Here is a 26408-nt window from a genome sequence, read left to right as displayed (position 1 = left end):
GGATAGGATTGTGTTATATGTGTACTACTGTAGTATATAGAATTATGTCATATGTATACTATAGAATTGTATAAGATTATGTTATGGAGGTTCAACCCATTTATTGTGTTTTTTAATGAGTTCTATTAACTTATCACAGGCCTGGTCTTTTGGTATATTCCTTTCAATTAATTGCTTTTTTACATACAAATCCACCTAAACAATATTAAAAATTAGAGAATATCGTACCTTTCCTGGTGAGCCTCCTACATAACCGAAATCTGCGTCAGCCATTTCACCAATTCCGTTAACTATGCAGCCCATGATGGCTATTGTAACTCCTGGCAAATGGCCTATTCTTCTTCTCACCTCCTCTGTTGTTTCCTACAACATTAGATACAATGATATTAAATATATTATCAAGTTTACTTGAATGTTAAACAATGTTCTGCCACATGAAGGGCACGAGATGAAATCGGTTTTAATGTTCCTCATCCTACTGTTCTAAACAAAGCTTTATATTTGAAAATGAAGTTAAAATTGTGTAAAATATTAGTAATGAATAGTAAAAAATAAGTAAAAACTAAATAAAAAACCTGAAGAATATCTAATGACAGTTTATTAGTGATGTCAATGGGTAGTTTTGATTTAATGATTATCCCTTCACCCATCTTATCTATCAAGTTACACCCCAATAAGCAACAACTATCAACCAACATGTCCTAAATTTTGAGTTAAAAATGTATTTACAAATTAATTAATCTATTTAAAAGCTGTTAAAATTTATCTAATTTCATTAAAAGTTGTTACTTGTTGATTTTCTAGACTTGGGAAGTTTAACTGATGAATTACTGGCAAATCACATTTAGTCTTGTTCAACAGGCCAAATATTCTCCTAACAGTGTACATGTAATTAAGTTTCGGATCAATATCCAGTATTATGAACCCGATTTGGTTATTTCTATCCTTATTATTCAGGTTAAGTGTTTCATTTCTCTAAACATTCATTTTTGAATATATATATAATTTCTAACCTGATGTGTATTGAAAAGGTCTAATAGTTGATCATCAGTTTCATTTCCTGTAATTTTAACTACTAATTTTTCCAATTTATTCAATTCATCCACTACATCTCGGTCTTCCAATATTGGTTGTCCTGGAACTTCATTGTTCAAATCTATTCCCATTAATCTGCTATCTGGGTGATTTGTACTCCTGTTATCATTGTGGTACCTTTTGGGAGTAGACCTTGTTAGGAGATTATACTCATCAACTGTTACTAAGCCAATTGCGAACTTAATTGGGTTATACTTTAGCTTCCTTAGTGGTAAGACTACATTAATTCCTCCCTCTATCAACTCCTTTATTAGTCTCTGTTTGTTATACTCGTGAAAGTATGGAACGTCTTCTAAAAAAACAAAGTCTACGCTCTTTAATGACCTTGAAGGAAGCCCATTAACTATATCCAGTCCCAACGACTTGTACAACTCAACCTAATCACATTTAAGTGTAGTTAAAATAAAGAATAACTAGATTATATATAGGTAAATTCTCACTCTATTATTCAAGTGATGTGAATGTAGAACAGTTCCCACTGAGCCATTTGGATTTAGTAGGTTATTTTTATTACTATCTTCGTAGTTCAGTATACTTTTACCATAATTTACTTCTCTTCTTTCAATGCTTCTAAAATCTCTCCAGTCATCATAATTAAATGATTTATCTGGAATCAATTTCTCTCCAACATTATCCCTTTCATTCATGTGATCAGTATCAATAATTTTAGTTCCTGGATACAGTTTTTGAACTGATTCTAAGAGTTTTCTGCAAGGAATCAGTTCAAACCAAGGGTCTTCTGTCAACGACATTCTTATTGTATCTCCTATTCCGTCAATCAGTAGTGATCCGATTCCCAAGCAACTCTTTATTCTTCCGTCATCAACTACATAAATTATATAAATTGTTAAATATATATATTGTGTAAGATATTAAGAAAGTACCTGACCCTGCTTCTGTTACTCCTAGATGTATTGGATAATCCCAGCCTCTCTTCTTCATTATGTTCACAAGTAGTCTGTATGCGTGGATCATTACAAATATGTTAGACGACTTCAGAGAGAACACAAAATTATGGAAGTCATTCTTCCTGCAAATCTCTGCAAACTCAATTGCTGACATCACCATTCCCAACGGGGTGTCTCCGTAGTAGCTCATTACTCTACTACTCAGTGATCTACATATAAATTAACATTGTTTAATATGTTAATTCTAACTCATTCTAATCTATTCTAATGTTCATATAAAAATTACCCATGATTTGTCCCTATTCTTATCGCCTTTTTAAGTTCTTTACACTTTAACACCAAGGGTGTAAAGACCTCTTCTATGTATTCTCCACTCTTTTTAAACTCTTCTTCAGTGTTATACACCTTCATATCCCAGTTCTTCCTTCCAATCACATAGTTTCCTGGATTCACTCGAACTTTATCGAATATGTCTGCACACAGCATTGCAACCTATAAACCAGTTTATTAGCTTTAAGCTTACTTTTGCATTAAAATGGGTATCCGCTATAAGCGGTATATCGCAGTTTAGGGAATTGAGTTTCTCCTTTATCAACTCGGATGATTTAACTTCTCTGGGTGATTGAACTGTAATCCTAACCATGTCTGATCCGTACTCTTGAACCTTCAGTATCTAACCGATTTTTACATTTGTAAATACTATGATATAAACTAGTAAAAATTACCTGATCTACTGTTTGTTGAACATCGTTGGTATCACAGGACGTCATTGTTTGGATAGCGATTGGGTGATTTCCTCCTATTGTGACCTTTCCTATTTTTACACATCTCGTTGGGAACCTTTCTCTCTTGTAAACATTCTCACAGTAGGTTTTATCTCCATCTTCTACACCTTTTTTACATGTTTTTAGCTTAAATTACCTTCTTTTTTCTCAAAAAGTCTAGAATCTCTCTTTTTTGGATTAAAATTTGCGATAAATGTAAAGTTCCTTCCAAACGGTCTGGTTAATCCCTAAATTTCAATGACTTCCTCACTCTCAAAGCTATTTATCTACATCTATTTAGTTTAAATTACATCTTTGGAGTCAATTTTGTTAGAATATATTCTAACACCTTCTGTGGTACTGTTTACTAGTAGAAGGACGAGGACAATATACATTTTCGTTCACCTTCATTTATATACTTAAATATTAAGAACATTGTGAATATATAAAATTAAATTCTTAGGATTCTGGGGAGTTACACATTTTCTCGACGGTTTCCAGTGAGAGCGACTTTGGTCTCTCTATAGGGTACCTCAGAGCTCTCGCCCAGACTAGTTGGGACAATATTCCCATCGATCTTGAGAGTCCAAATAACACCGTGAAGATTTGTGGCTGATCGACTTTAAAATGACTTAACAGAACACCCGTTGAACAATCAACATTCGGGTTTGGATTTCTAACTTTCCCTAAACACACGTGTAAACAATATATTTAATTATGTAACATGATTCTAGTTAATATTCTGGTTGTGTATCGGGAAACCTGATGCTTTGAGTACTTCTGGAATTGCTTTTAGGCAAGTATCTAATAGTTTCACAAGGGGATCATCTGGGAAGTGCTTCAGTGCGAACCTTACAAATGCAGTATGTCTTGGATCTGTGACTTTAAGTACTGCGTGACCGTATCCTGGAATTACTTGTTTCCTCGCCATTGTGTCTTCCGCATACTTTTTAACTGCCTCCACTGTTACTTCCTTGCCTTCCAAATCACTTAGCATCTTCTTTATCCACACTAAACATTCCTGGTTCGCCATTCCGTGTAGTGGCCCTGATAATCCACACAAGGCGCTTGAAAAGCAAAAGTATGGGTCTGCCAGTGCGCTTCCAACTAAATGTGAAGCATGAGCACTTACATTTCCTCCTAAAATAAAGTTAAATCACCTTTATTTATTCATCTAATATGCATAATATAGGTATATAATTATATATTTTAACATAAATATATGATAGTAACCTTCATGGTCTGAGTGCAGTGCTAGGTATAATCTCATCACATCGCTGAAGAGTTCAGTCTTATTTCCTAGGAAGTGTGCCAAGTTCGCGGCCTAAAATAGTATATATTGTGAAATTAAGGTTAATTAATATATTATATAATTATTTCTTAACTTACATAGTCTAGTGAAGAGTTGTACTGTACATCTGCTGGTTTAGTGTTTTCATCTATAAACGACCTGCGGTAAATGTATCCTACAAGGACCACATTTTTTGCAAATAAGTTGAGGCAGTCTTCCAGTGCAAGCTTCCAGCAAGTATCCTTGTGGTAGGTCTTATCAAAATATGCTTCTCTGAATACAGACTCTGTTTGAAGTGCCGAAACAGCAGTTATGTACTGCGTCATTGGATGCGCGTCAGTTGGAAACCCGTCTATCACCTTATAAACATGTTCTGGAACCGTGCTACGCCTGTAAAGCTCGTATGATAGGTCATCAACATCCACAGGTGAGGGCACTTCTCCAGTTAATAGGAACCACAGTACAGACTCAGTATATGGACAATCTGGGTTCTTACCGGGCAAAGCAGTGAGCATTTCATCAACTGTGAGTCCTCTAAATCTTATACCGTTGAATGGGTCCAATTCGCTCGTTTCAGTAACCATTGCCGGCACATCTTTTAGTCCTGAAAATAACATTGAGAGTGTGACTTCTCCCAGACGACAGTCCGCATACTTATTGTGTAATTCAGCTACCTTCTCGCGCTTCACGTTGACCAGACGTTCAACTTTATCCATCAGTCGTTCTACCACCTTACTCCTTCCTAAATCTGACTTTTCACGAGAGTTTTCCTTTAGTGATAGTGAGTTCAAGGCGTTCCCCTCCAACACTCCTAATCCCAATGGAGCAAAAGCTCCAATTCTTAGACGTTTTAATAAATCACTCTTGTTCATCTTGGCTTTGTTCGTTGAATAATCTCTGGCATTTACCCTGGTCAATCCGTTCTTTGAAATTTTGGTCTTAATCAAGTAGTCTTTGGTAATAAGGGTGTTAACGGGATTTAATGAGTGTGAATTAATAACTGTGTTAAAATCTCTGAGGTCAAAATTATTCTGTTCCGGGCTCTCCAAATCATACTTGGCCTCATCCAAGGGCCGTTTTTCAGTTCTTTGATCATCTTGGGTTTTCAATTCATTCACTGCTATCAGTGAAGTTCTCAACTTCCTGTCAATTGAGAGGCTGTGTGATCTCCTAATTGAATTTGGACGGACTAGGTGGTCATGTGTGCTCAGATACTTGTTATTTCTGTTAAATGAGTTTGAGCGCAGTTTGCAATGGTGTTCCTTTGGTTTTTCTATGCCTCTTGACGCTTCAGAAACAATTGACCTGCAAAAAATATTCGTGATATCGGAAACTCGGTAGTCGTTCAGAACTGGGGAAAACAACTCGTCATTCTTCTTTCCATACTTTGATAAATTGCAAATAGATTTCCTCAATACCATTTTAGATTTCATAAACTAATCACATTTCAACCAAAAATTAAGGCTAGCTAGGAGCGGATAAAATGGAAAAGGAGGAAGTTAAAAAATCTTTGGATTCCAAGGCGTAAATAAAAACTGAAATAATAAATAAACTATTTCAGTTAGAAATGAGAATTTAAAATGAAAAATAACAATAATGTTGATGATATTGAAAAATTAATCTTCAGAAGTCATGTGGTAAGGAGAGCCTTACACCCAACTTGATTGAAGAGAAAATGCAAGGAATCGAATTTCTGTCATCCAAACGATTATATAACGATTACTCTTTGTGTTTTGAGTTTACTCAAGACCATCTGAAGAATTACATTTAACTTGCGCATGGGCCTTCCTAGCGTCAAAGTATCTAACTTTTCAAGTTATTTATTCTTTCTTCTATTTCCATCATTTCCTGCATTCTCCCTGAGTTGTTTCTCACTGCTCCTTCCATATTTTTACTTTCGGAAGAGGTTAAATCTTGATTTTTAGGGGGATTTAGATTATCCAACGTCGCACCCACACCCACTCCAAGATCCTCCAATAGCTTATCTACAGCCTTCTCCTCCTGTAAGGTATCTTCCAAATCTAAATTACCGTTATTTGCTGTGATATTAATTGAATAACTAGTGAATCTAAGCTATTTAGCCAATAAATAACTGATAATTACACATCGAATCTTCCATCGCATCCCCCATCATTTCAATTTTTAAGTTAAGGACTGCCCCCTGCTGTGTAATATTCGACATGATTTTCTGGAACTCAGCAACGTTAGTGTTACAATTTACCTGAGTCATCAGATCACTGACGTTTTTGAAGCTATTAGATAACAAGCTTGTGTTGTGGGCAGTTTGAAGTTGAGATTGAAGTGCCGTCATTTGTGATTTCATATTGCAAAGATGATCAGCCAATCTTCTGTTTCTGAGAACATCTTTGGCCAATAACCTCGCGTTTTTTATCCTTCCAGCCCTCGCCTCCTCCTTAAGAGTTGCCACCAGCGACTCTTCCTGCCTTTGTGTGGACAATTTCTGCCTCTCTAGGTCACGAATCGTCCTGTTTATTGTACGCTTATTCTCCCTCACTTTATCCTCCAGTTTACTATTATTAGATCCCATTTTAATTAGTTTAAAAAATTGTTATAAGAGGTTACTAAATTGTGTAACCTTTCTTGAATTTCGGGGATTTTTATTAGAGCAAACGATCCTCTAACTTCAAATTAAATGTTTTTAATAATTTACATTAGAATTTGTGTACGAAAATATTATTGGCGGAAACATGAGCCAATGTTACTATGTGAGAAATTTAACATTGATAATACAAATGTGTAATATACAATATTTTTAAAATATAATAATAAATATATTAGTTAAAATTAAACATAATAATTTATCACGAGATTCTCAATTTTCTTATAATTATGTGACCCTATTAAAAACTCCAGTGTTAATACATTTTTCAATGTTTTTTATCGCAAACAGTTTTAAATGATAGTATAACGTTGTATATAATTTTAATGGAGTTTTTTCATTCAGTATTCTAAAATTTAAGCATGAATCATAAACCAGTACACTGTAATATAGATCATAATTAGCTAATGTCCTCATCTAAACTGCCGAAAAGTTTGGAGGAAGACATTGAGCTCATTTCTAAGCTAGAAAATGTAGAAATAAAGAAACTAGAGGATAGCCTTCTAGAAAATGACTTTCACTTTGACGATGAAAGCCATGGAATTCAGTTCGAGGATTCGTCCCAGGAACCATTCCCCCAAGTCCATAAATTTCAAGTAAACATTAGGTTAAAGGAGTCTATATACGCAATAAGTAGAAAGAAAGATTGTGTAGTATCATTGCAGATAGAACTGACCGATAACCAAAAGGTTCCAAGTATACACCTGAAAGGCATATTAAACTCGTCAGTAAAACTGCGTAATAAGTGCCTCTATTTCATAAATAACGTGGCATTTTCAGGATCAACAACGTCAAGTTTTAGTATTTACAAGCTTGTAGTGGATTTTAAGAGTTTCCTACAGTACGAGTCAAGAAATGAAGATATTGAACAAGTAACAGAAAATTCTTCAAATTTTGATGAATTTATAACACTCTCGTTCTCTTCACTTACTGACGCCGAGTCCACCCCAAATGATTGTAATTTTATCGGTAAACAAGGCGATAATTTAGATGGACAAAGCTATGATAGTAGGTATAAAGATACTACGAGGTACAACAGCATAACAATCTACAAGAATGACAAGATATACAACCATTTGATAACGCACTCTCGCTACTTTAGAGAGTTTAAGGAGGAGGCTGTTTTGGGCTCAGGTTCATTTGGCTGTGTAATAAAGGTTTTGAGGAATACAATAAACTACGCAGTGAAGCAGATACCAATTTACCGTAACTACGAGTTTATACTCCATGAAGAAGCAGCTGTGTTGGCAAGTCTCCAGCACCCAAATATTGTTCGTTACTACGACGCCTGGGTGGAACAATCACCGGAGTACCTTCTAACTAAATACAACCGCCAATCTAATCTGCAAAAGAACAATTTAGAGGATATTTTCAACGCTGAGTACACTCCTGGCTACAATGAGTTCCAATTTAAGGGCAAACTTGATAGGGTTATTGAGGAAATTGACTTTGATGATCAGTTCAATGAAGATAGTGAACCTGATAGTGATAATGTAGACCTTTCACCAGTGGATAACAGAAACGTCATAAAGATACATAATAAGCATTATAAGAAGAATAAGCACATACCGAAAAAGTGCCTGTTTATTCTCATGGAGTACTGCGGGGAAGAGTCTCTGTATGAAACCATAAATAAACAAACATTGCACGAGAGTCCAGAAAGGGTGATTGAGCTTTTCAGACAAATTATGGAGGCCCTCAGTTATATTCATGAAAAGGGAATAATACACAGAGACGTTAAGCCATCTAACATCTTTCTAAAGTTTGAAAATGATTTTACAATTAAGCTTGGGGATTTCGGATTAACAGCAAAACTGCAACAATCCAAAGGTATATTTTCTAATTACAAATAATTATAATAGTTTATTAAAGGTATAATAGTTATAATAGTGTATAAATAGTGTTTTAGGAAAGAATACAATAGTTAATGAGAATGGAGTTGTTGGAACACTGCATTACATGGCACCAGAACAGTCGGAATGTGACGCCTATAACCAGAAAGTAGATATTTACTCGGCTGGTGTAGTGCTATTTGAAATGCTTTCCAAGCCTTTTCAGACTTTCATGGAAAGATGTGAGATCCTATCTTCCTTTTCAACACCAAACAAGCAATGGCCAGAAGGATTTAGAGAAAGAGTTGACAACAGACTCTTTAAGCTACTCGAGTCGATGCTAAATATAAACCCCAACAAGAGACCCTCAGCATCTGAGATTCTTCAAAACGAAATCTTTACCTCCAACAAGTTGAATCTCCAGTCACTGTACAATGTTATTACGCAGTACCCCCACTCAATGGAGTCCGTTCAGATGCTGAACACTATCTTCTCAAGGAAACAGCAGTATAAGAAGCTGACAGACTACTATAATATGGTAATTAGTAACAACGTAATAAACTACGTAAATTTGGAACTAGGATTGATCTATGATAAGGAGTTTAAACTGAGAAATGCACACAAGGTACACCCACACCTTCTAACACACTTGCCATATTCTTCAAAGGGTAATTTTTTAAACAATGACCTGGATAAGGGAGTTGGTTTGGACAGAGATAAAGCATTTGAAAAGGATAAAAACGCAGAAAGGGATAAGAATTTGGGAAAGGATAGGAATTACTATAGAGGAAGACTGCTGTTGAATAATGGTAGGTGCTGTAACCTGACTTATTCTCTCCTGTATTCCTTGTCTGAATGTATGACTAAGGAGCTTACTACCATAATTAGAAGATATGTATACTCACCAGTGTACTCTACACATGGAAGTGGAACTGTTGGGTCCAGAATTGAGGGCTTAAATATGAACTACTTTCTGGGCTACGACATTATTGTAGACTACATGATCATCCTGAACGAGAATAACGAAAACGAGATGAACCTAGATGCATTTTTCACATATGAACTAGTCTCAGTGTCGTCTAGGCCCCTGAAGAGGTTCATCAACTGTGCTCTAGTCTTGGAATGGAACCACTATGAATTTTTAACAAGGTTACTCAGTTCCTTAAAAGTACCAGAACAACTCCTGAACCAGGTGGAGAAGCTAATGCTGTCAGACGCACTAGTTAAAGGAAAGGTTACAGGAGTTCTGGATGAATTGAACTCAATTACCATTAATTCTCAGACTTTGTCATCAGTTTTGCTCAACGTTTATCCATTCCTGCACAAATTTAAGGGGAGAGTGTCTGAACTCAAGAAGGGGCTGGAGGCTGTGCTGAACTGTGAAGTGCCGCAGGAATTCAGCCATTACCTTGAAAACCTCCATTTTTTTGAAAAGTTTCTGGCTGACTTTGATGGACTGCACTATTTTAACCCGACTTACACTGAGTTGAGCAGTAACTGCAACAGCTCAAACATTCCAAATGATCAGTTGCGCCAAGGGGGCAGGGAGGGAATATTTGAGAAGTTCTACTTTAGAATATTCTTGGAAATTGGGAAGAGGAACTTTGGAGATTTAATATTCGGAGGGTGCTACAACAGGATAATTGAAAATAACACTAACAGGAGAAATGCCTTCGGATTCGAGATGAATCTCCACCCGATTTACGACTACTTTACTCAAAATATGGTGAACAAGAACCTGTACAATAACCTTCACTTGAACTACGCCCCTGAAGTGGTGGTCTACACTCCCCAAATGAGCCTGATAATAGTAGCAACAAGCCTTGAGAGCAAGTTCTGGAGCATGGGAGTCAAGTGCTACAAGAAGGTCGGAGGACAACTTAACATAAAAAGGATCACCAGACTCAAGAAAGCAGGCTTATTTTCACTTCAGAAACTTAAATATCTTGTTACCATCAAGAAGAGTAACGATAACCACGAAATTCAGTACTTCATCTCCGATATCAACTTCGATAACAAATACGTAAGTTGTTCCTTACACATTTGAATTTCTATTAAAACCATCCATTGTAGTCAGTTATTTATAGCATTTTAACTTAAATATTAATCTGGTATTTAAAATAAAATTATTTTCCCGAATATTGATTGTTTTCAGACCTTTTGGGGGGAGGATAATGTTCTGGAGCATATTTTACACGATATTAACCCGAACTAATTTTTTTAACCAGATTTTACATTTTTATGTATTATTTAAATGGATTCATTTGAAACTTTCGAGTCGCCGCCCAGAGATGTGGTCACTAAGGTTCTCTTCGGCAACAAGACTAACCTTCTCGCTATATCATCCTGGGACCAGGTAACGTTTCTTCTATAAATAACTTTATTTAGACTGTTAAATTTTATGATGCTGACCAACCTAATAAAAATCGCTTATTGTTCAACCTAGACTGGGAATCCACAGTTCTCGACTTTGTTTTCTTCGAAAATGATAAAAAAATGGCTCTAGCTGATTTGAACAAGAATGTTAGTCTATTGGATGTTGAAACTAAAAATTACTTCACTGTTGGACTCCACAACGGCCCTGTCAGATGTGTTCGATATCACGAACCTACAAGTAATTCCGTTGTATTTTTAATTATTCATCAGATACATTGATTACTGGAGGATGGGATAAAAAGGTGAGGGTATTTGACTTGAGAAGTTCGAACTTGAAACCAGTCGTCGACGTTGATATTTACGGGAAAACCTATTGCATGGACTTGGCTAGAAACTTTCTGGTAGTTGGTGATTCTATGAAAAGGGTAATTTCTACACTACCTAATATATAACTTTTAAAACAACTTTTAAAACAAAATTATTAACTTTTTAAAAAATTTACTAACAAATTTTAACAAAAATTTTCAGGTTTATGTGTATGATTTAACTAGTGGATTCACTGGGCTCGCAAACCCCGAGACTAAAGAGTATTTTAATTATTTTTATAATGTTTTAGCGGGGTTTTGAAGTTCCAATATCGGTTTCTAAAGTGTTTTCCAGACGCCACTGGATATGTACTAAGCTCAATTGAGGGCAGAGTAGCCTGGGAATATTTTCCTAGGTTTCTGGAATCTGAATCGCAGCAATACGCCTTTAAATGTCATCGTAATAAGACTCCTAACGACTCTGACGTCGCTTTCCCCGTAAACTGCATTGATTTTCACCCCAAATTCGGAACTTTTGTCACTGGTGGAGGTGATGGTCTTTTATGTGGCTGGGACGGCATTTCTCGAAAACGTCTTTGGAAGAGCAGTAAGTTTAACGGCACTGTTGCCTCCGTGAGTTTCAACCATTCCGGAGAAAAACTTGCTATTGCCGTTTCAGACGTCTTTCAGCTTAATCCTCATCAATCTCAGTCTCCAAGTTTACACCTGAAACATTTAAAGGACGAGTTTAAACCTCGTAATAGACACTAAAATTTTATAAATTTCTAAACTGTCTATAATTAGTGTAAATTCCATATATAACTAGTTTAAATTGAGTGTATTCCATTTTATTACATTATTTTGAGTTGTATAAAACTTCATTTACTGCATTAGAGTTCAATTCACTCAGAGTGTTATCGTGTGTGATCATGTCCATCAGGTAGGACTTCTCCTGAAGGTTCGTTAAGCGATTCTGGTGGTGGGATAGGTTATATAGTAAGAAGTCTATGGTTTCAAGTAGCCCTTCAACTTTTAACAGCTGTTCTATTTTCAATTCCTTTAACAGCTTGTTAATGAACAGGTTTGCCAGCAGGTAATCCTTTCTGTTAGTGATCCATATTTTAATAAAGTTCAATAAGTTATTCAATAACTTTTCATCCCCTTCTCTAATTCGTTCTATTATATAGTCTATTGGGTCATTTTCTAACTTTTGTCCCTGAAAAATCACTTTATTTCTGAACTTTTGCAATATGTCATTGGTCAACTTAATGTTGTTGAGCTTTATTGACAGTGCCAAAGACTCTCTATAGTTATTTTCCAGCATCAGTGAGTTTATTTGTGATTTTACAATCTCTTCTTCATGTTCTTTCATCACTTTTAACCTTCTTTCCTCCTTGCTCGAGTCTTCATAGACCACAATTAGGTTGTTGGAAATACTATACAGGAGGTTATTATGTAAATCAATGTCCCAAATCTGTAAAATCATCAAGTTTTACTATATGGATTAAATTTTCTAGTATTTATAGTAAATAATTTTATTAAATAGTTTTAGTAAATAATTTTATTAAATAGTTTTAGTAAATAATTATATTACTTTATCGTTTTCATGATTATTCAGAGTCTGTATGCATTCTGAGGTTGGTAAATTCCACAATTTCACAAAGCCGTCCAGTCCACAACTCAGTAATTGGAGGTTGTTATCTAGTAATACTACTTTCATCACCGAGTTGTTATGCCCCTATAAATCACATTATTTAATTGGTGTTTTACCTGTAATATCTTGATATTTGTAAAATTGCTCAAATTCCATATCCTGATTGTTTGGTCCATTGATGTGCTGATGAGTGTCTTTGTCAATTTCATGAATTCTGTGTATAATACTGATTTTCGATGGCCAATACACTTCCCCTTCACTATTAGATTATTTGAATAGTGTACCACTATCAATTTGTCGCTGCTGCAGCTGGAAATGTACTAAAAATTGTTATTTAAATCCTTAATAGTATTAAATAACTTGTTTATTAAGTGTACCTTTTGGTTATGGGATATTGATAAGTAATTGATATTTGTTTTGTGGACAACACATGTGTGGTTTGATTTATCGGCGTTTAAGTCACCAAGCTCTCCATCTTTTCCAGCAATGTTATTGTGTAAATTATTATTTAAAGTACTCTCCCCAGATGCCTCAACCAATTCCTGTTTCAAATCGCTAAGTTTAACTGTGTACAAATTAATAATATTGTTGTTGCTGGAGATTACATCTAGAGTGTTATTTGGTCTTGGGATCATCAGGACTGAGGTTACTATATAAATTGTGTTGATTAGCTTTAGTTGCATTAGTTTGCTCAGATCCCATAGTATTATCAATTTGTCCTTGGAACCACTCAGGAGTAGGTTTTCTATAAAAATGTTAGCAACATATAATTAAATATTTAATTATTTCATTACTTTCCCTGTTGTAGTGAATTGTTGTGATTACATCTTTATGTGTATGGCTTGTGTTGTGGAGTCCCAGCGGTATGAATTCGTTTGTGCTATTCAGCAATAATACTCTAAGTACCTCGTCACCAATCAGTATTATCATCAGTTTGTAGTTTATGGAGTATTTGTTGTACCAAAACAAGCTGTATTCATAGTAATTTCTAATATGAACTTGTAAATCTTTTTCAATTTCAGCTTGAGCATCTTCTGGGTCATCCAAATCAAATTCTTCATCGGAGTCTTCTGGGTCTTTTAACTTTTCACTGTTATTTGATGGGACTAGTATGAACTGGAACAGGTTATTGAAGTTTGATAGGAAGGATTTAATTAAATTGAAGCACTTGTCGTAGAGTAATACTGTTCCATTTAAGCTCAGAAGCATTATCATATCCTTAGTGAAGTCAACTCTTTTTACCAGGCCAAAGCCGTACATGACTGTGTTTTTCTACAAGAATTATTAGTAAATAATTATATAAAAACTATCTAGAATTCATACATGTATCACTGATTCGTTTATTGGGTCTAAATAGTACAGTTGGCCAGACTCTTCTATGATCAATAGCAGCCAGGAACCCTTCTTTTTAGAATCAATTTCCTCATTCAGTTTCCCAGTCACGACTTCAATCGATGTTATGTTTTCGTGCTTAATTATTCTCTTAAAAGGGATAATCGGTTCGTTTTTACTGTTCACATTTATAACTAAATCTTCACTTTTTCCTGATTTATCAACACGGGTACTCAAAGACCACAAATTAATAATATTGTCATTATCCAGTGTTATTACCCCTATTTCGTTTTCTTTTGTGATTATATAGTTCAGACTCTTAACGTATGTCGTGTGGTCTTGAAAGTATGCCAACTTGGATCTCTTAACTATATCGTACAGGTATACATCTCCCAGCTTATTACAGATGAATAGTTTTTCCGACTTGAAATACCTGTATAATTGATGATTTAATAATAAATGCTATTACTTCAATAGTGTTATTGGCGAATTTTTCAGCTTAAAGGAGCAGTTGAATTTGTTATTATTGTACACTAAAACAGTTCCTTCCATTAATCCGAAGCAGATATCGTTATTTCCATTCACGCAAATCGTGTTGACATTGTTATTGTTGTTGTTAATCTGAGAATAAAAATTAGGGAAACTGTTGAGTACCTTAACTGTTGACAGTAAATGTAAATAAATCCAGTTTTGTTTGTCCGATAAAAGTGAGTAAACGCAAAGTATATTATTTGAGAAAACCACGAAAAGAAAATCCGAGGATGGATTTATCACAAATCTGGATATTCCTCCCAGAGTTACTACACATTTGTTATTGTAACTCTTCCCATTATAGAAGTTTTCCTCGTTGGAATCTAATATACATAAAACTTCTCTCTTATCTAAATCCAAATTTAAATCTTTGTCGTTCAGAAGCGCCTCTAAACAGTCATTAGTGAGTAAATAAATATTGAGAGTTGGTGATGCATAAAATCAAACCTTTTAACAGCAAATTTGTGGATGAAATTGGAAGTTCGGTATTTGGTAGAGGAGCTGCAAATAAACAATTATCAAATTGCGATAAAAAGGCCTTAAATTGGCCGAGAATCAGTATATCATCGCCTCCGTAACTAAAATATGATTTTATCTCCCTATATGAGAAAGATAAATGATTTGAATCATCATCCATTTTATAATACAAGTCTATTCATTTTTTATGATAAAATCTATGCTACAAGGTATATGTTACATAATAAAGTGAATTCCTTGTGTGGATGACCATCATCAAATAATCTCCACAGATATATTTTTTTAATCGCAAACTGTTGTTAATTAATATTATGATTTTTTAACTTTCAATTTGTTTATTAATGGTTGAGCCTGAACGTCTTTTTTTCTACGAAGCTTTGTTACAACAGCTTGTAGATGATGGGTATGTTTTATTTATTTTTTCTCTTTGATATAAATATTTCTAGTTTCGAAGATGCTGCAGCCTTGATTGAATCTAAATATAAGGTTAAACCGAACTCTATGCTAAGGAAGGATCATTTGTTTGATATTTTTAACAAGTGTGGATATTTATCCTCCAGAGTTTTACTGGAATCTAAGTTAAATGAAGAGGAAGATGTTCTAAAATGGTAAAAAATGTAATTTTATATTTAATTTTAGCGGAAAAAATAGAGTTAGGGAGGTTTTGTCCTACACTAATGTTCCGGTGGAGATGAACCCGGATTTGAACGAGGTTTCCTACAGGATTATGGCTGAAATTCTGAACCACAAGGTAGAATATTCTTATTATCCTAAAATTGGTTTAGCCATCTCGATGTGTTGCTCAATCACATGATTGTTCCCTCGTTGCTGTCGGAGGCGTGTCCGGCTCAGTAAGAGTTATCCCCTTTATTAATGTGCTGAATAAGAGAGAAAAGAGGTAATTCAATTTGCCAATTATGTTTTATTAGAAAACCCAACACCTTGTCAACAAACACTCTTTCCGGCCATATTGAACAAGTTGATGCACTGGACTTCCATCCAAGAAAGTTTGTTAATTTTTAAATTTTCATAATTTGAAACTTTATAAACACTTTAGAAACGTTTTGGCCTCCGGCGGAATAGATAATACCATAATTTTCCATGATATAAACACCTCAAACGGCTTTATATACTCAACTTCAGAAATGAGTAAGAAGTTTAACTAATTGAAATTTTCAGAACGTATAAATGATATGTTTTCTATAAGGTGTATGAAATTCCATCCCTGTGGAGACTTTTTGTTTGCTGGTACATCCAATTCCATCATTAGGTTGTACGACGTGGTCACGTCAAAGTGTTACACATCCTCAAAGACAACTCACCAACATAAAGTTTGTTTTGATAATATTTATAATTAATGTTAGGGTGGTGGTATCAATGGTTGTGACTTTAACCTACTTGGTTCATTACTGTTTACTGCTGGCAGTGACGGCTCAATTTTGGTACGATTAGCCAATACTTAATTTAATTTATAGATTTGGGACTCTAAAAACTTGGAATGTATTTATAGCATGGATAGCGCACATAGCGATTTGCCTGTAATATCAATTAAGTGTGATGTTAACAACCATTATCTGTTATCCTCTGGTCTAAACGGAATAACAAAATTATATGACTTAAGGATGCTTAAGGAGGTACTTAATTTACAATGTACTGATTTTTCAGATCACGAGTTACGGTCATGAACGGAATAACTGTATTAGGACATTCTCAACATTTATTAATAACTACAATTACTTTATAACCTTCTCCGTTTTGTCTGACAGTATGTTTAATTTCCCTATTCAATTTGTATTTACAATTACTTTAGATAATTTAAACCACTCTGAGGGGTCTTTATATTCAATTAATAATTCATCGTTGGTGTTGGACATAACCTCAGCTTTTGGCCAGTAAGATTTTATTTCTTAAAGTTTTTTATAGAACAACTATTTGGGATGCTTTATCGTCCAACGATGAGTTTTCAGTGATCACTGCATCTGAGGACTCAAAGTAATTTATAAAAAAATTAATCATTTTCAGGACTCAAATTATAAATTTTTACGATCCGAATTTATAGGATCACCATTGTCCTTTTTAATATAGTTACTGGTTTCTTTTATGTTTAAAATATGGATTGTATATTTAACTGAGACAGATTATGAATTAAAACGGAACGTTAAACTACAATCACAAACTCTAGTATATATTCCTGGAAGAGATACGCGATTAAATAAAACCCTTTTTAACTAACTTAAAGGAACGACGTAAAATAAATGTGTAAAAAAATCTCAAGTAGATGAAGTGTATACAAACATTAAGGGAAACTAAGTAACAGGTAGTTTTATTTCAACTTAGTAATTTACATTTTACTATCTGAGAAATTGCTCAGAAGACTCTTAAATAGGTTATATTGAAATATTGCAAAGTGATCAAATGTGGTTGGCTTCGATACTTCATTGTTCAATTTATCATACCTATATTTAAAATTATAAAAATAAATTATTTGAATATTATTAAAATTAGGATATAAACTAACATTATTATTCCCAAATAGGTCGAATAAAAATATACTCCCAAGCTGTGTATTTCTAAGCTCTGCAGAAACTCCTTTACGACATCGTCTGATGGTGAAACATTTTTTCCAAGAAGCTGAGAAAGATACACTGAAAGGAAAATTGGTTTAAATTCTTCTTCCACAGGAGGGGTATTATGATATAAGAGGTATTTGCCAAGTGGATCATAAACTATATATATTATTCGGAAGAAGCTAGCAATTTCCCATCCGACGTAATTAAATCCTGCAAAATCAAAGTCGATGAAGTATATTCCTTGGTTAAATTCGAGAATATTTGTAAAAAACAAATCATTGTGACAAAACATGACTGAATTAGCGATTGAATTTGATGAATTTAGATGATTGGTAAGGATCTTTTTAAAAAGTTCAAAATTCTGTGTCATCTCATTGTAATCAAAATCCATGTTGTGTTTTTTGATGATTCGTTCGACATGTTGAGACCACAAAGATATTTTGGTTAAGAACGTGGGAGTCCTGTCCCATTCTTTCGGAACAAGTTCTGTAACCCTCTTATGGAATTTAGCTAAAGAGGACGCAATTCCAGTTAAAACTGATATGTTTCGAAGTGATTCTATTTCCATAACATCTCCTTCAACCCATTCCTGAATAGTAAAGTCACCAAACCGCCCTATTATCTTAGGACCAAAATTATTATCTCCTAGTAATTTAGCAACATTGTATTGTACATCATTATCAAATGCCAATGAATTATATGTTGTTGATTTTTTAATACATACTGATTTAAGGGGATACCGATCTTTATAAGGAGGAGTTAGGGTAACCATATGTACTTGGTTGGTTACTCCATTCATCATTGTTTTGACCTCTAAACTTTCATGGTTCAGATCGTTCCAAAATGGAACATGTTGAATACATAGATTCTTGAGATTGGTGTGGCTATTATCATATTTAAACGATAAGGAACTCAATTTTGTTTTAAAACTTTGTTGTTCCAAACCTGATGAATCATCATAGTTTGGGGGATTTAACATTTATCCCTGATCGAGATAAAATTTAAAGGTCCATATAATAAATTTAATTTACAAAAATTAAATAACACTAAACGATACATTGTAAATAAACATAGATAATGGATTGAAATTTACATTAATATGAAAATTTTGTGAGGAGAAAAATAATGAGAACATTAGATATAAAAATACATTTAAAATAATTTATAACTATATTTGGTAATTTACAATTTCATCATCGTTTAATTTCTTTAGATTACTCTTAAATAAATTATATTCGAAAAATCCGTGAACATATAACTTAACTGGCCTCGATAGTTCATTCTTCGGTTTGTCATTCCTATATTTAAATGTATTGAATGGAATTTCGGATTTAATAAATATTTAAATAATATAATATTCTTACATTACTATTCCCCAGTATGTCCAAAACAAATTCACTCCTAACGTGTGTATTTCTAAGCTTTGTAGAAACTCCTTTACGACATCGTCTGATGCTAAAACATTCCTCCCTAATAGCTGAGAAAGATATACTGAAACGAAAAAGGATTTAATTTCGTTAGTTAAAACATTGGAATCAAATTCATTAGTGTATGGAGGCGAATCATCGTTGTAAACAACACATAATTTGACGAAAAGATTCGCAATTTCCCAGCCAACATAATTAAATCCAGCAAAATCAAAGTCAATAAAACAAACTTCATGTTGGGTTTCTAAAACATTTGTATTGTACAGAACGTTATGACAAAATAAGACTGAATTAGCTATTGAATTTGATGTATTTAGGTGATTGCTAAGGATCCGTTTAAATAACTCATAGTTATGTTTTAATTCAGTGTAATCAAAATCCAGATTATGTTTTTTGATTATTCTCTCGACATGTTGAGACCATACAGATATTTTGGTTAAGAACATAGGGGTTCTATCCCATTCCTTCGGAACAAGTTCTGTAACTCTTTTATGGAACTTGGCAAGTGATGCAGCGATCCCTGTTAAAACTGAGAGGTTTTGTAATGAATCATTCGTTAGTGTATCACCCTCAACCCATTCCTGAATAGTAAAGTCGCCAAACCGCCCTATTATCTTAGGACCAAAATTATTATCTCCTAGTAATTTAGCAACATTGTATTGTAAATCATTATCAAATACTAACGAATTATATGTCGATGTTTTTTTAACACATACTGACTTAATTGCATAGGTATTGTCAGGAATTGTCAAACTTAACCTATATACTTGATTTGTTATTCCATTTAACATAGGTTCTACCTTTATACATTCATGATTCAGGTTATTCCAGAATGGTACATGTTGAATACATAGATTCTTTAGATTACTATGACTGTTATCATACTTAAATGTTAAAGAACCAAATTTGATTTTGTTATGTTGTTCCAAGCCTAGTGAACTACCATGGTTTGAAGAGGTTAACATCTATCTCTGATCGAGATAAAATTCAAAAATTAATATAAAGATCTTAAGTTGGAAAAATCAAATGATGGTAAACAAAACATTTTCAGATCCAAGGGGTTTTAGAAATATAGATGTTTAGAGAAAAGTTGTGAGGTGATAAATTTAGATGAGAAATAAATAATTAGATAAAACACAAAATGATCTTATATATAGATTCAGAAGTTTACAATTTTTTCATCAGTTAATTTCCTCAGATTGCTCTTAAATAAATTATACTGGAACATTCCATAGGCATCCAATTTAACCGGTTTTGATAGTTCATTCTTCGGTTTGTCAGACCTATATTTAAATGTATTGAATGGAATTTCGGATTTAATAAATATTTAAATAATATAATATTCTTACATTACTATTCCCCAATATGTCCAAAACAAATTCACTCCTAACGTGTGTATTTCTACACTTTGTAGAAACTCCCTTACGACATCGTCTGATGCTAAAACATTCCTCCCTAATAGCTGAGAAAGATATACTGAAACGAATAGAGACTTCTTTTCCTCAGATAAATGGTATTCCTTTGATGAAATGAAATATGGTGGAGTTGGTGGATCGTATAGTATCGTTACCTCTACAAAGAAGCTAGCAATTTCCCATCCTACATAATTAAATCCCGCAAAATCAAAGTCGATGAAGTATATTCCTTGGTTAAAGTCAAGAATGTTTAGGGAAAACAAATCGTTATGACAAAATAGTACCGAATTGGTGGTTGATTGTGATGAATTTAGATGATTATTAAAGATCTTCTTAAATAATTCATAATTTTGGACTAACTCATTGTAATCAAAATCCAAATTATACTTTTTAATTATTCTCTCAATATGTTGAGACCATACAGATAATTTGGTCAAGAACATAGGGGTTCTATCCCAATCCTTCGGAACAAGTTCTGTGACTCTTTTATGAAACTTGGCAAGTGATGAAGCTATGCCAGTTAGAACTGAGAGGTTTTGAAAACATTCTATTTCCATTGTATTTCCCTCAACCCAATTTTGAATAGTGAAATCACCGAATCTGCCTATTATCTTAGGACCAAAGTTATTATCTCCTAGTAATTTAGCAATGTTGAACTGTACATCATTATCAACTACTAACGAATTGAAATCAGTCCTCTTCTTTACGATCAGTTTTTTATATGGATACTTATCTTTATCTTCCTTGACTAATGTCACCAGGTAGACGCGATTTGTCAGTGCACAAGAAATAATCTTAAGTTCAAGTTTATCGTCTGTAAGACTGTTCCATAATGGGACATATTTTAGCGAAACGGTCTTGACCTCGTTTGTTTCAGTTTCGTTGAGAAAATACCCCTCATTTTCTGAAGTTTTTACTTGGTCATTATGTTGAAAACTGTGTTCGGAAACACCTGTTACCTGGTCCATTGTTGTTTTAAAAACAAAATTTATTATCTGTTGTTTTAAAAATTAAAAATATAAGTTGTATTTAGAAAAAGTATGTTAGATAAGAAATGGAAGATTATGACAAAGCAATGTTATTTAAAATAATAAAAAAATAAATATTAAATCAAAATTTAAAAACATAAAAATAATATCAAACAGGTGTAAATTATGGAAGGAAGATATTATAATTAATATTATTTAGCTAAATTGTGTCAGGATTCGTCCCCGACTAAATATGAACTAATCAGATAGTTTATCTTTTACTTTTATTACATGAATTTGTCCATTATACTAATTATATCTAATTCCAGGACTCTTAGAAAATCGAAATGTTTAACTAAAACAGTCATTTCAACATTAAGCCACTCAACACATTTAAATCGTGTTTAAATGAACAATGATTTACCAAAATTTGGGATTCATAAACGATATAATTTTATTAATTCAATCATTGCCATTTAAAGATTAAATTTAAGAATAATTATAATTTGTACAAAGGTGCAAAATACAAGAAATTAAACGAATTACGTATTTCATAAGGATGATTGAATGGAACTAAATTTATATAATTCATTCTTGAGTAAATCATATTCAAATTTGGAGTAGGCAATGAATGAATAGGCCTTCGATAACTCATCCACAGGCTTTTCATTCCTATATTTAAAATGATAAAAATAAGTGATTTAAATGTTGTTAAAATTAGGATATAAACTAACATTATTATTCCCCAGTATGTCCAAAACAAACGAGTTCCCAAAATGTGTATTTCTAAACTCCGTAGAAACTCCCCTACGGCATCGTCTGATGGTGAAACATTCTTGCCAAGAAGTTCAGAGAGATATACTGAAACGAAAAAGGTTTTCATTTCGTCAGATAAACAAGGAGATGGACAGGAACTGTAGGTGTGACGAACGTCGTCATAAATTAAATACATCTTTTTAAAGAAGCTAGCAATTTCCCATCCTACATAGTTGAACCCTGCAAATCCAAAATCAATTAAATATATCCCTTGGTTAATGTCGAGTATATTAGAAAAAAATAAGTCGTTATGACAAAATAAGACCGAATTGGAGATTGAATTTGATGTATTTAGGTGATTGCTAAGGATTCGTTTAAATAACTCATAGTTATGTTTTAATTCAGTGTAATCAAAATCCAGATTATGTTTTTTGATTATTCTCTCGACATGTTGAGACCATACAGATATTTTGGTTAAGAACATAGGGGTTCTATCCCATTCCTTCGGAACAAGTTCTGTAACTCTTTTATGGAACTTGGCAAGTGATGAAGCGATCCCTGTTAAAACTGAGAGGTTTTGTAATGAATCATTCGTTAGTGTATCACCCTCAACCCATTCCTGAATAGTAAAGTCGCCAAACCGCCCTATTATCTTAGGACCAAAATTATTATCTCCTAGTAATTTAGCAACATTGTATTGTAAATCATTATCAAATACTAACGAATTATATGTCGATGTTTTTTTAACACATACTGACTTAATTGCATAGGTATTGTCAGGAATTGTCAAACTTAACCTATATACTTGATTTGTTATTCCATCGATCATAATTTTCACAGTTATAGATTCATGTTTCAGGTTATTCCAGAATGGTACATGTTGAATACATAGATTCTTTAGATTACTATGACTGTTATCATACTTAAATGTTAAAGAACTGAGTTTTTCTAACACCATGATCCAAACCTAGTGGAATACCATGGTTTGAAGAAGTTAACATTTATCTCTGATCGAGATAAAATCCAAAAATCAATACAAAATCTTAAATTACAAAAATTAAATATATAAAATACAATTTAGAATACACACAGAATAATAAAAAAATGGAAGTTTCACGAAAAATTGTGAGGTGTGAAATATTATATTAAATACTAGAGTAAAAAATAAAATAATTTTATATCTAGATTTAGAAATTTATAATTTTATTATCAGTTAATCTCCTAAGATTGGTTTTGAACAAATTGTACATTAATTCGGACTGAACGTGAAAAAGAACATCAAAATTAAGCTGATTTTTCGGTTTGTCAGACCTAAATTTAAATGTATTAAGTTAAGTTTTGATATAATAAATATTTAAATAATATAATATTCTTACATTACTATTCCCCAGTATGTCCAAAACAAATTCACTCCTAACGTGTGTATTTCTAAGCTTTGTAGAAACTCCTTTACGACATCGTCTGATGCTAAAACATTCCTCCCTAATAGCTGAGAAAGATATACTGAAACGAAAAAGGTTTTCATTTCGTTAGTTAATGCTAGTGAATCATCTAAATAAAACTGTGCAGGTGGATCGTTTAGGTGAACTATGCCAGGCTTTAAAAAAAAATTTGCAATTTCCCATCCTACATAGTTGAACCCTGCGAAATCGAAATCAATCAAATACATCCCTTGATTAATGTCGAGTATATTAGTAAAAAATAAGTCGTTATGACAAAACAAGACTGAATTAGCTATTGAATTTGATGTATTTAGGTGATTGCTAAGGATCCGTTTAAATAACTCATAGTTATGTTTTAATTCAGTGTAATCAAAATCCAGATTATGTTTTTTGATTATTCTCTCGACATGTTGAGACCATACAGATATTTTGGTTAAGAACATAGGGGTTCTATCCCATTCCTTCGGAACAAGTTCTGTAACTCTTTTATGGAACTTGGCAAGTGATGAAGCGATCCCTGTTAAAACTGAGAGGTTTTGTAATGAATCATTCGTTAGTGTATCACCCTCAACCCATTCCTGAATAGTAAAGTCACCAAACCGCCCTATTATCTTAGGACCAAAATTATTATCTCCTAGTAATTTAGCAACATTGTATTGTAAATCATTATTGACCACTAACGAATTGAAATCTGCCTTTTTCTTTAAAGTTATTTTTTTGTATGGATATTTGTCTTTGTCTGATGAGTTTAATTTTATGATATAAACTCTATTAAATATACCAGCATTGGCATCTTTGACTTCTATGAAATCAGGATTAATATTAGTCCAAAATGGGACGTGTTGAATACATATACTCTTTAGATTACTATGACTGTAATCATATTTAAATGTTAAAGAGTCGAATTTCGTTTTATTATCATGTTCCAAACCTGGTAAAGTATCACGGTTGGGAAAGTTTAACATTTATCCCCAATCGAGATAAAATGCAAGGTGCCTTACTAAAATTTTAATTTAAAAAAATTAAATAACAGTAAACAATCCATTTTTGGATGATTAAAATTCCAAAAAAACAACTATTCAATGTTAACAACCATGTTGGAAAATAATGTATGAGGATACTAAATATAAAATATTTAAAATAGGATTTGCCTGTTAAAATAGATTGAGGTTAAGTAAAAATATTATTATCTGAAAATTTCTTCAGATCAATAATGAGAAGGTTGTGATTTAATTTAGCCTGGTCGGGGAAATCGATTGGTCCACTAAGCTCATTTTTCGGCTTTTCATTCCTATATTTATATACATTGTCGGAATTTTGGATTAATTAAATATTTAATAAAACATAATATTCTTACATTACTATTCCCCAATATGTCCAAAACAAATGGACTCCCAGAGTGTGTATTTCTACACTTTGTAGAAACTCCTTTACGACATCATCTGATGGTGAAACATTCCTCCCTAATAGCTGAGAAAGATATATTGAAACGAATAAGGATTTCATTTCCTTAGTTAATGCTAGTGAATCATCGAGATCGAAGTACGGATGAGATACAGTATTGTAAACGAGACGTAATTTGAAGAAAAGAGTCGCTATATCGCATCCCACGTAGTTGAATGCTGAATAATCAAAGTCAATGAAAAATATCCCTTGATTAAAATCAAGTATGTTCTGAGTGTACAGATCGTTATGACAAAATAAGACTGAATTAGCTATTGAATTTGATGTATTTAGGTGATTGCTAAGGATCCGTTTAAATAACTCATAGTTATGTTTTAATTCAGTGTAATCAAAATCCAGATTATGTTTTTTGATTATTCTCTCGACATGTTGAGACCATACAGATATTTTGGTTAAGAACATAGGGGTTCTATCCCATTCCTTCGGAACAAGTTCTGTAACTCTTTTATGGAACTTGGCAAGTGATGAAGCTATGCCAGTTAAAACTGAGAGGTTTTGTAATGAATCATTCGTTAGTGTATCACCCTCAACCCATTCCTGAATAGTAAAGTCACCAAACCGCCCTATTATCTTAGGACCAAAATTATTATCTCCTAGTAATTTAGCAACATTGTATTGTAAATCATTATCAAATACTAACGAATTATATGTCGATGTTTTTTTAACACATACTGACTTAATTGCATAGGTATTGTCAGGAATTGTCAAACTTAACCTATATACTTGATTTGTTATTCCATCGATCATAATTTTCACAGTTATAGATTCATGTTTCAGGTTATTCCAGAATGGTACATGTTGAATACATAGATTCTTTAGATTACTATGACTGTTATCATACTTAAATGTTAAAGAACTGAGTTTTTCTAACACCATGATCCAAACCTAGTGGAATACCATGGTTTGAAGAGGTTAACATTTATCTCTGATCGAGATAAAATCCAAAAATCAATACAAAATCTTAAATTACAAAAATTAAATATATAAAATACAATTTAGAATCATTGTATACTAAAAATTAGTCGTTACTTTGTGCTATAGTTGTGCGGGTTATTTCATTATAAATAATAATCTATCTTTTTCAATTTTACTTTTTTATTTGATAATTTATTCATTTTTTATTTTTAAAAAATATTTATTATTATCCATTATTTATTAATGTAATTATTATAACTTTAGTG

At 33.0% G+C, this 26408-nt stretch overlaps 13 protein-coding genes across 13 annotated transcripts; 3 read left to right on the top strand and 10 right to left on the bottom strand.

Moving 5' to 3' along the window:
• Positions 1 to 61: 61 nt before the first annotated feature.
• ISPG (GcpE family protein) lies at positions 62 to 3162 on the bottom strand (the record flags this gene model as incomplete). The annotated part of the gene is made up of 13 exons (XM_061305430.1): positions 62 to 195; positions 229 to 363; positions 409 to 483; positions 576 to 701; positions 790 to 975; positions 1014 to 1472; positions 1536 to 1921; positions 1980 to 2212; positions 2290 to 2495; positions 2527 to 2676; positions 2729 to 2895; positions 2925 to 3015; positions 3079 to 3162. 13 exons carry the CDS (start codon positions 3160 to 3162, stop codon positions 82 to 84), a joined length of 2412 nt encoding a protein of 803 aa, XP_061161396.1. The 3' UTR covers positions 62 to 81.
• A 40-nt stretch (positions 3163 to 3202) lies between these two features.
• On the bottom strand, positions 3203 to 5669 carry CS (citrate synthase 4 domain protein; the record flags this gene model as incomplete). The annotated part of the gene is made up of 4 exons (XM_760139.2): positions 3203 to 3453; positions 3530 to 3907; positions 4001 to 4091; positions 4157 to 5491. 4 exons carry the CDS (start codon positions 5489 to 5491, stop codon positions 3227 to 3229), a joined length of 2031 nt encoding a protein of 676 aa, XP_765232.1. The 3' UTR covers positions 3203 to 3226.
• A 192-nt stretch (positions 5670 to 5861) lies between these two features.
• Positions 5862 to 6882, bottom strand: chmp2a2 (Snf7 family protein; the record flags this gene model as incomplete). The annotated part of the gene is made up of 2 exons (XM_061305429.1): positions 6162 to 6873; positions 5862 to 6079 (listed from the first exon to the last, which is right to left on the bottom strand). The coding sequence occupies exons 1-2, from the start codon at positions 6604 to 6606 to the stop codon at positions 5862 to 5864; spliced, it is 663 nt and encodes a 220-aa protein (XP_061161395.1). The 5' UTR covers positions 6607 to 6873.
• A 78-nt stretch (positions 6883 to 6960) lies between these two features.
• On the top strand, positions 6961 to 10739 carry GCN2 (Protein kinase domain protein). Its single transcript, XM_760137.2, has 3 exons — positions 6961 to 8508; positions 8588 to 10533; positions 10666 to 10739. Exons 1-3 carry the CDS (start codon positions 7086 to 7088, stop codon positions 10723 to 10725), a joined length of 3429 nt encoding a protein of 1142 aa, XP_765230.2. The 5' UTR covers positions 6961 to 7085; the 3' UTR covers positions 10726 to 10739.
• Positions 10717 to 11986, top strand: BUB3.2 (WD domain G-beta repeat protein). Its single transcript, XM_061305428.1, has 5 exons — positions 10717 to 10866; positions 10899 to 11124; positions 11157 to 11311; positions 11415 to 11473; positions 11503 to 11986. Exons 1-5 carry the CDS (start codon positions 10765 to 10767, stop codon positions 11960 to 11962), a joined length of 1002 nt encoding a protein of 333 aa, XP_061161394.1. The 5' UTR covers positions 10717 to 10764; the 3' UTR covers positions 11963 to 11986.
• A 44-nt stretch (positions 11987 to 12030) lies between these two features.
• Positions 12031 to 14862, bottom strand: Tbl3 (Utp13 specific WD40 associated domain protein). The gene is made up of 8 exons (XM_061305427.1): positions 14832 to 14862; positions 14647 to 14798; positions 14169 to 14610; positions 13640 to 14117; positions 13223 to 13590; positions 12962 to 13165; positions 12786 to 12929; positions 12031 to 12665 (listed from the first exon to the last, which is right to left on the bottom strand). The coding sequence occupies exons 2-8, from the start codon at positions 14727 to 14729 to the stop codon at positions 12048 to 12050; spliced, it is 2337 nt and encodes a 778-aa protein (XP_061161393.1). The 5' UTR covers positions 14730 to 14798; positions 14832 to 14862; the 3' UTR covers positions 12031 to 12047.
• Positions 14863 to 15455: 593 nt separating this feature from the next.
• Positions 15456 to 17279, top strand: CSTF1 (WD domain G-beta repeat protein). Its single transcript, XM_760134.2, has 13 exons — positions 15456 to 15588; positions 15632 to 15793; positions 15825 to 15936; positions 15971 to 16083; positions 16115 to 16192; positions 16243 to 16334; positions 16365 to 16516; positions 16550 to 16627; positions 16661 to 16819; positions 16851 to 16950; positions 16996 to 17077; positions 17109 to 17177; positions 17208 to 17279. Exons 1-13 carry the CDS (start codon positions 15527 to 15529, stop codon positions 17242 to 17244), a joined length of 1296 nt encoding a protein of 431 aa, XP_765227.1. The 5' UTR covers positions 15456 to 15526; the 3' UTR covers positions 17245 to 17279.
• A 247-nt stretch (positions 17280 to 17526) lies between these two features.
• On the bottom strand, positions 17527 to 18734 carry TpMuguga_02g00660 (Choline/ethanolamine kinase family protein; the record flags this gene model as incomplete). Its single annotated transcript, XM_760133.1, has 2 exons — positions 17527 to 17641; positions 17704 to 18734. 2 exons carry the CDS (start codon positions 18732 to 18734, stop codon positions 17527 to 17529), a joined length of 1146 nt encoding a protein of 381 aa, XP_765226.1.
• A 189-nt stretch (positions 18735 to 18923) lies between these two features.
• On the bottom strand, positions 18924 to 20147 carry TpMuguga_02g00659 (Choline/ethanolamine kinase family protein; the record flags this gene model as incomplete). The annotated part of the gene is made up of 2 exons (XM_760132.1): positions 18924 to 19053; positions 19120 to 20147. 2 exons carry the CDS (start codon positions 20145 to 20147, stop codon positions 18924 to 18926), a joined length of 1158 nt encoding a protein of 385 aa, XP_765225.1.
• Positions 20148 to 20341: 194 nt separating this feature from the next.
• TpMuguga_02g00658 (Choline/ethanolamine kinase family protein) lies at positions 20342 to 21565 on the bottom strand (the record flags this gene model as incomplete). The annotated part of the gene is made up of 2 exons (XM_760131.1): positions 20342 to 20465; positions 20574 to 21565. 2 exons carry the CDS (start codon positions 21563 to 21565, stop codon positions 20342 to 20344), a joined length of 1116 nt encoding a protein of 371 aa, XP_765224.1.
• A 551-nt stretch (positions 21566 to 22116) lies between these two features.
• TpMuguga_02g00657 (Choline/ethanolamine kinase family protein) lies at positions 22117 to 23279 on the bottom strand (the record flags this gene model as incomplete). Its single annotated transcript, XM_760130.1, has 2 exons — positions 22117 to 22237; positions 22300 to 23279. The coding sequence occupies 2 exons, from the start codon at positions 23277 to 23279 to the stop codon at positions 22117 to 22119; spliced, it is 1101 nt and encodes a 366-aa protein (XP_765223.1).
• A 229-nt stretch (positions 23280 to 23508) lies between these two features.
• Positions 23509 to 24728, bottom strand: TpMuguga_02g00656 (Choline/ethanolamine kinase family protein; the record flags this gene model as incomplete). The annotated part of the gene is made up of 2 exons (XM_760129.1): positions 23509 to 23632; positions 23698 to 24728. 2 exons carry the CDS (start codon positions 24726 to 24728, stop codon positions 23509 to 23511), a joined length of 1155 nt encoding a protein of 384 aa, XP_765222.1.
• Positions 24729 to 24933: 205 nt separating this feature from the next.
• Positions 24934 to 25974, bottom strand: TpMuguga_02g00655 (Choline/ethanolamine kinase family protein; the record flags this gene model as incomplete). The annotated part of the gene is made up of 2 exons (XM_760128.1): positions 24934 to 25054; positions 25121 to 25974. 2 exons carry the CDS (start codon positions 25972 to 25974, stop codon positions 24934 to 24936), a joined length of 975 nt encoding a protein of 324 aa, XP_765221.1.
• Positions 25975 to 26408: the final 434 nt, after the last annotated feature.

This window comes from Theileria parva, chromosome 2 (genome assembly GCF_000165365.1).
Source record: "Theileria parva strain Muguga chromosome 2, complete sequence, whole genome shotgun sequence".
Taxonomy (NCBI): domain Eukaryota; phylum Apicomplexa; class Aconoidasida; order Piroplasmida; family Theileriidae; genus Theileria; species Theileria parva.
The sequence above is the reverse complement of the archived record's forward strand: the minus strand, read 5'-3'. Positions and strand labels throughout refer to the sequence as shown.

Bases quoted from the DNA above. Each gene is read 5' to 3' on its own strand.
- GCN2 (XM_760137.2), top strand. From the start codon at position 7,086: ATGTCCTCATCTAAACTGCCGAAAAGTTTGGAGGAAGACATTGAGCTC. The intron at 8,509-8,587 runs GTATATTTTCTA...ATAGTGTTTTAG, and splicing joins AAAACTGCAACAATCCAAAG to GAAAGAATACAATAGTTAAT. The intron at 10,534-10,665 runs GTAAGTTGTTCC...GATTGTTTTCAG, and splicing joins TCAACTTCGATAACAAATAC to ACCTTTTGGGGGGAGGATAA.
- BUB3.2 (XM_061305428.1), top strand. From the start codon at position 10,765: ATGGATTCATTTGAAACTTTCGAGTCGCCGCCCAGAGATGTGGTCACT. The intron at 11,125-11,156 runs GTAATTCCGTTG...ATTATTCATCAG, and splicing joins TCGATATCACGAACCTACAA to ATACATTGATTACTGGAGGA. The intron at 11,474-11,502 runs GTATTTTAATTA...ATAATGTTTTAG, and splicing joins GCAAACCCCGAGACTAAAGA to CGGGGTTTTGAAGTTCCAAT.
- Tbl3 (XM_061305427.1), bottom strand. From the start codon at position 14,729: ATGGAAGGAACTGTTTTAGTGTACAATAATAACAAATTCAACTGCTCC. The intron at 13,166-13,222 runs GTACACTTAATA...AACAATTTTTAG, and splicing joins CAATATCCCATAACCAAAAG to TACATTTCCAGCTGCAGCAG. The intron at 12,930-12,961 runs GTAAAACACCAA...TGTGATTTATAG, and splicing joins CAAATATCAAGATATTACAG to GGGCATAACAACTCGGTGAT.
- CSTF1 (XM_760134.2), top strand. From the start codon at position 15,527: ATGGTTGAGCCTGAACGTCTTTTTTTCTACGAAGCTTTGTTACAACAG. The intron at 16,517-16,549 runs GTTTGTTTTGAT...AATTAATGTTAG, and splicing joins AGACAACTCACCAACATAAA to GGTGGTGGTATCAATGGTTG. The intron at 17,178-17,207 runs GTAATTTATAAA...AATCATTTTCAG, and splicing joins ACTGCATCTGAGGACTCAAA to GACTCAAATTATAAATTTTT.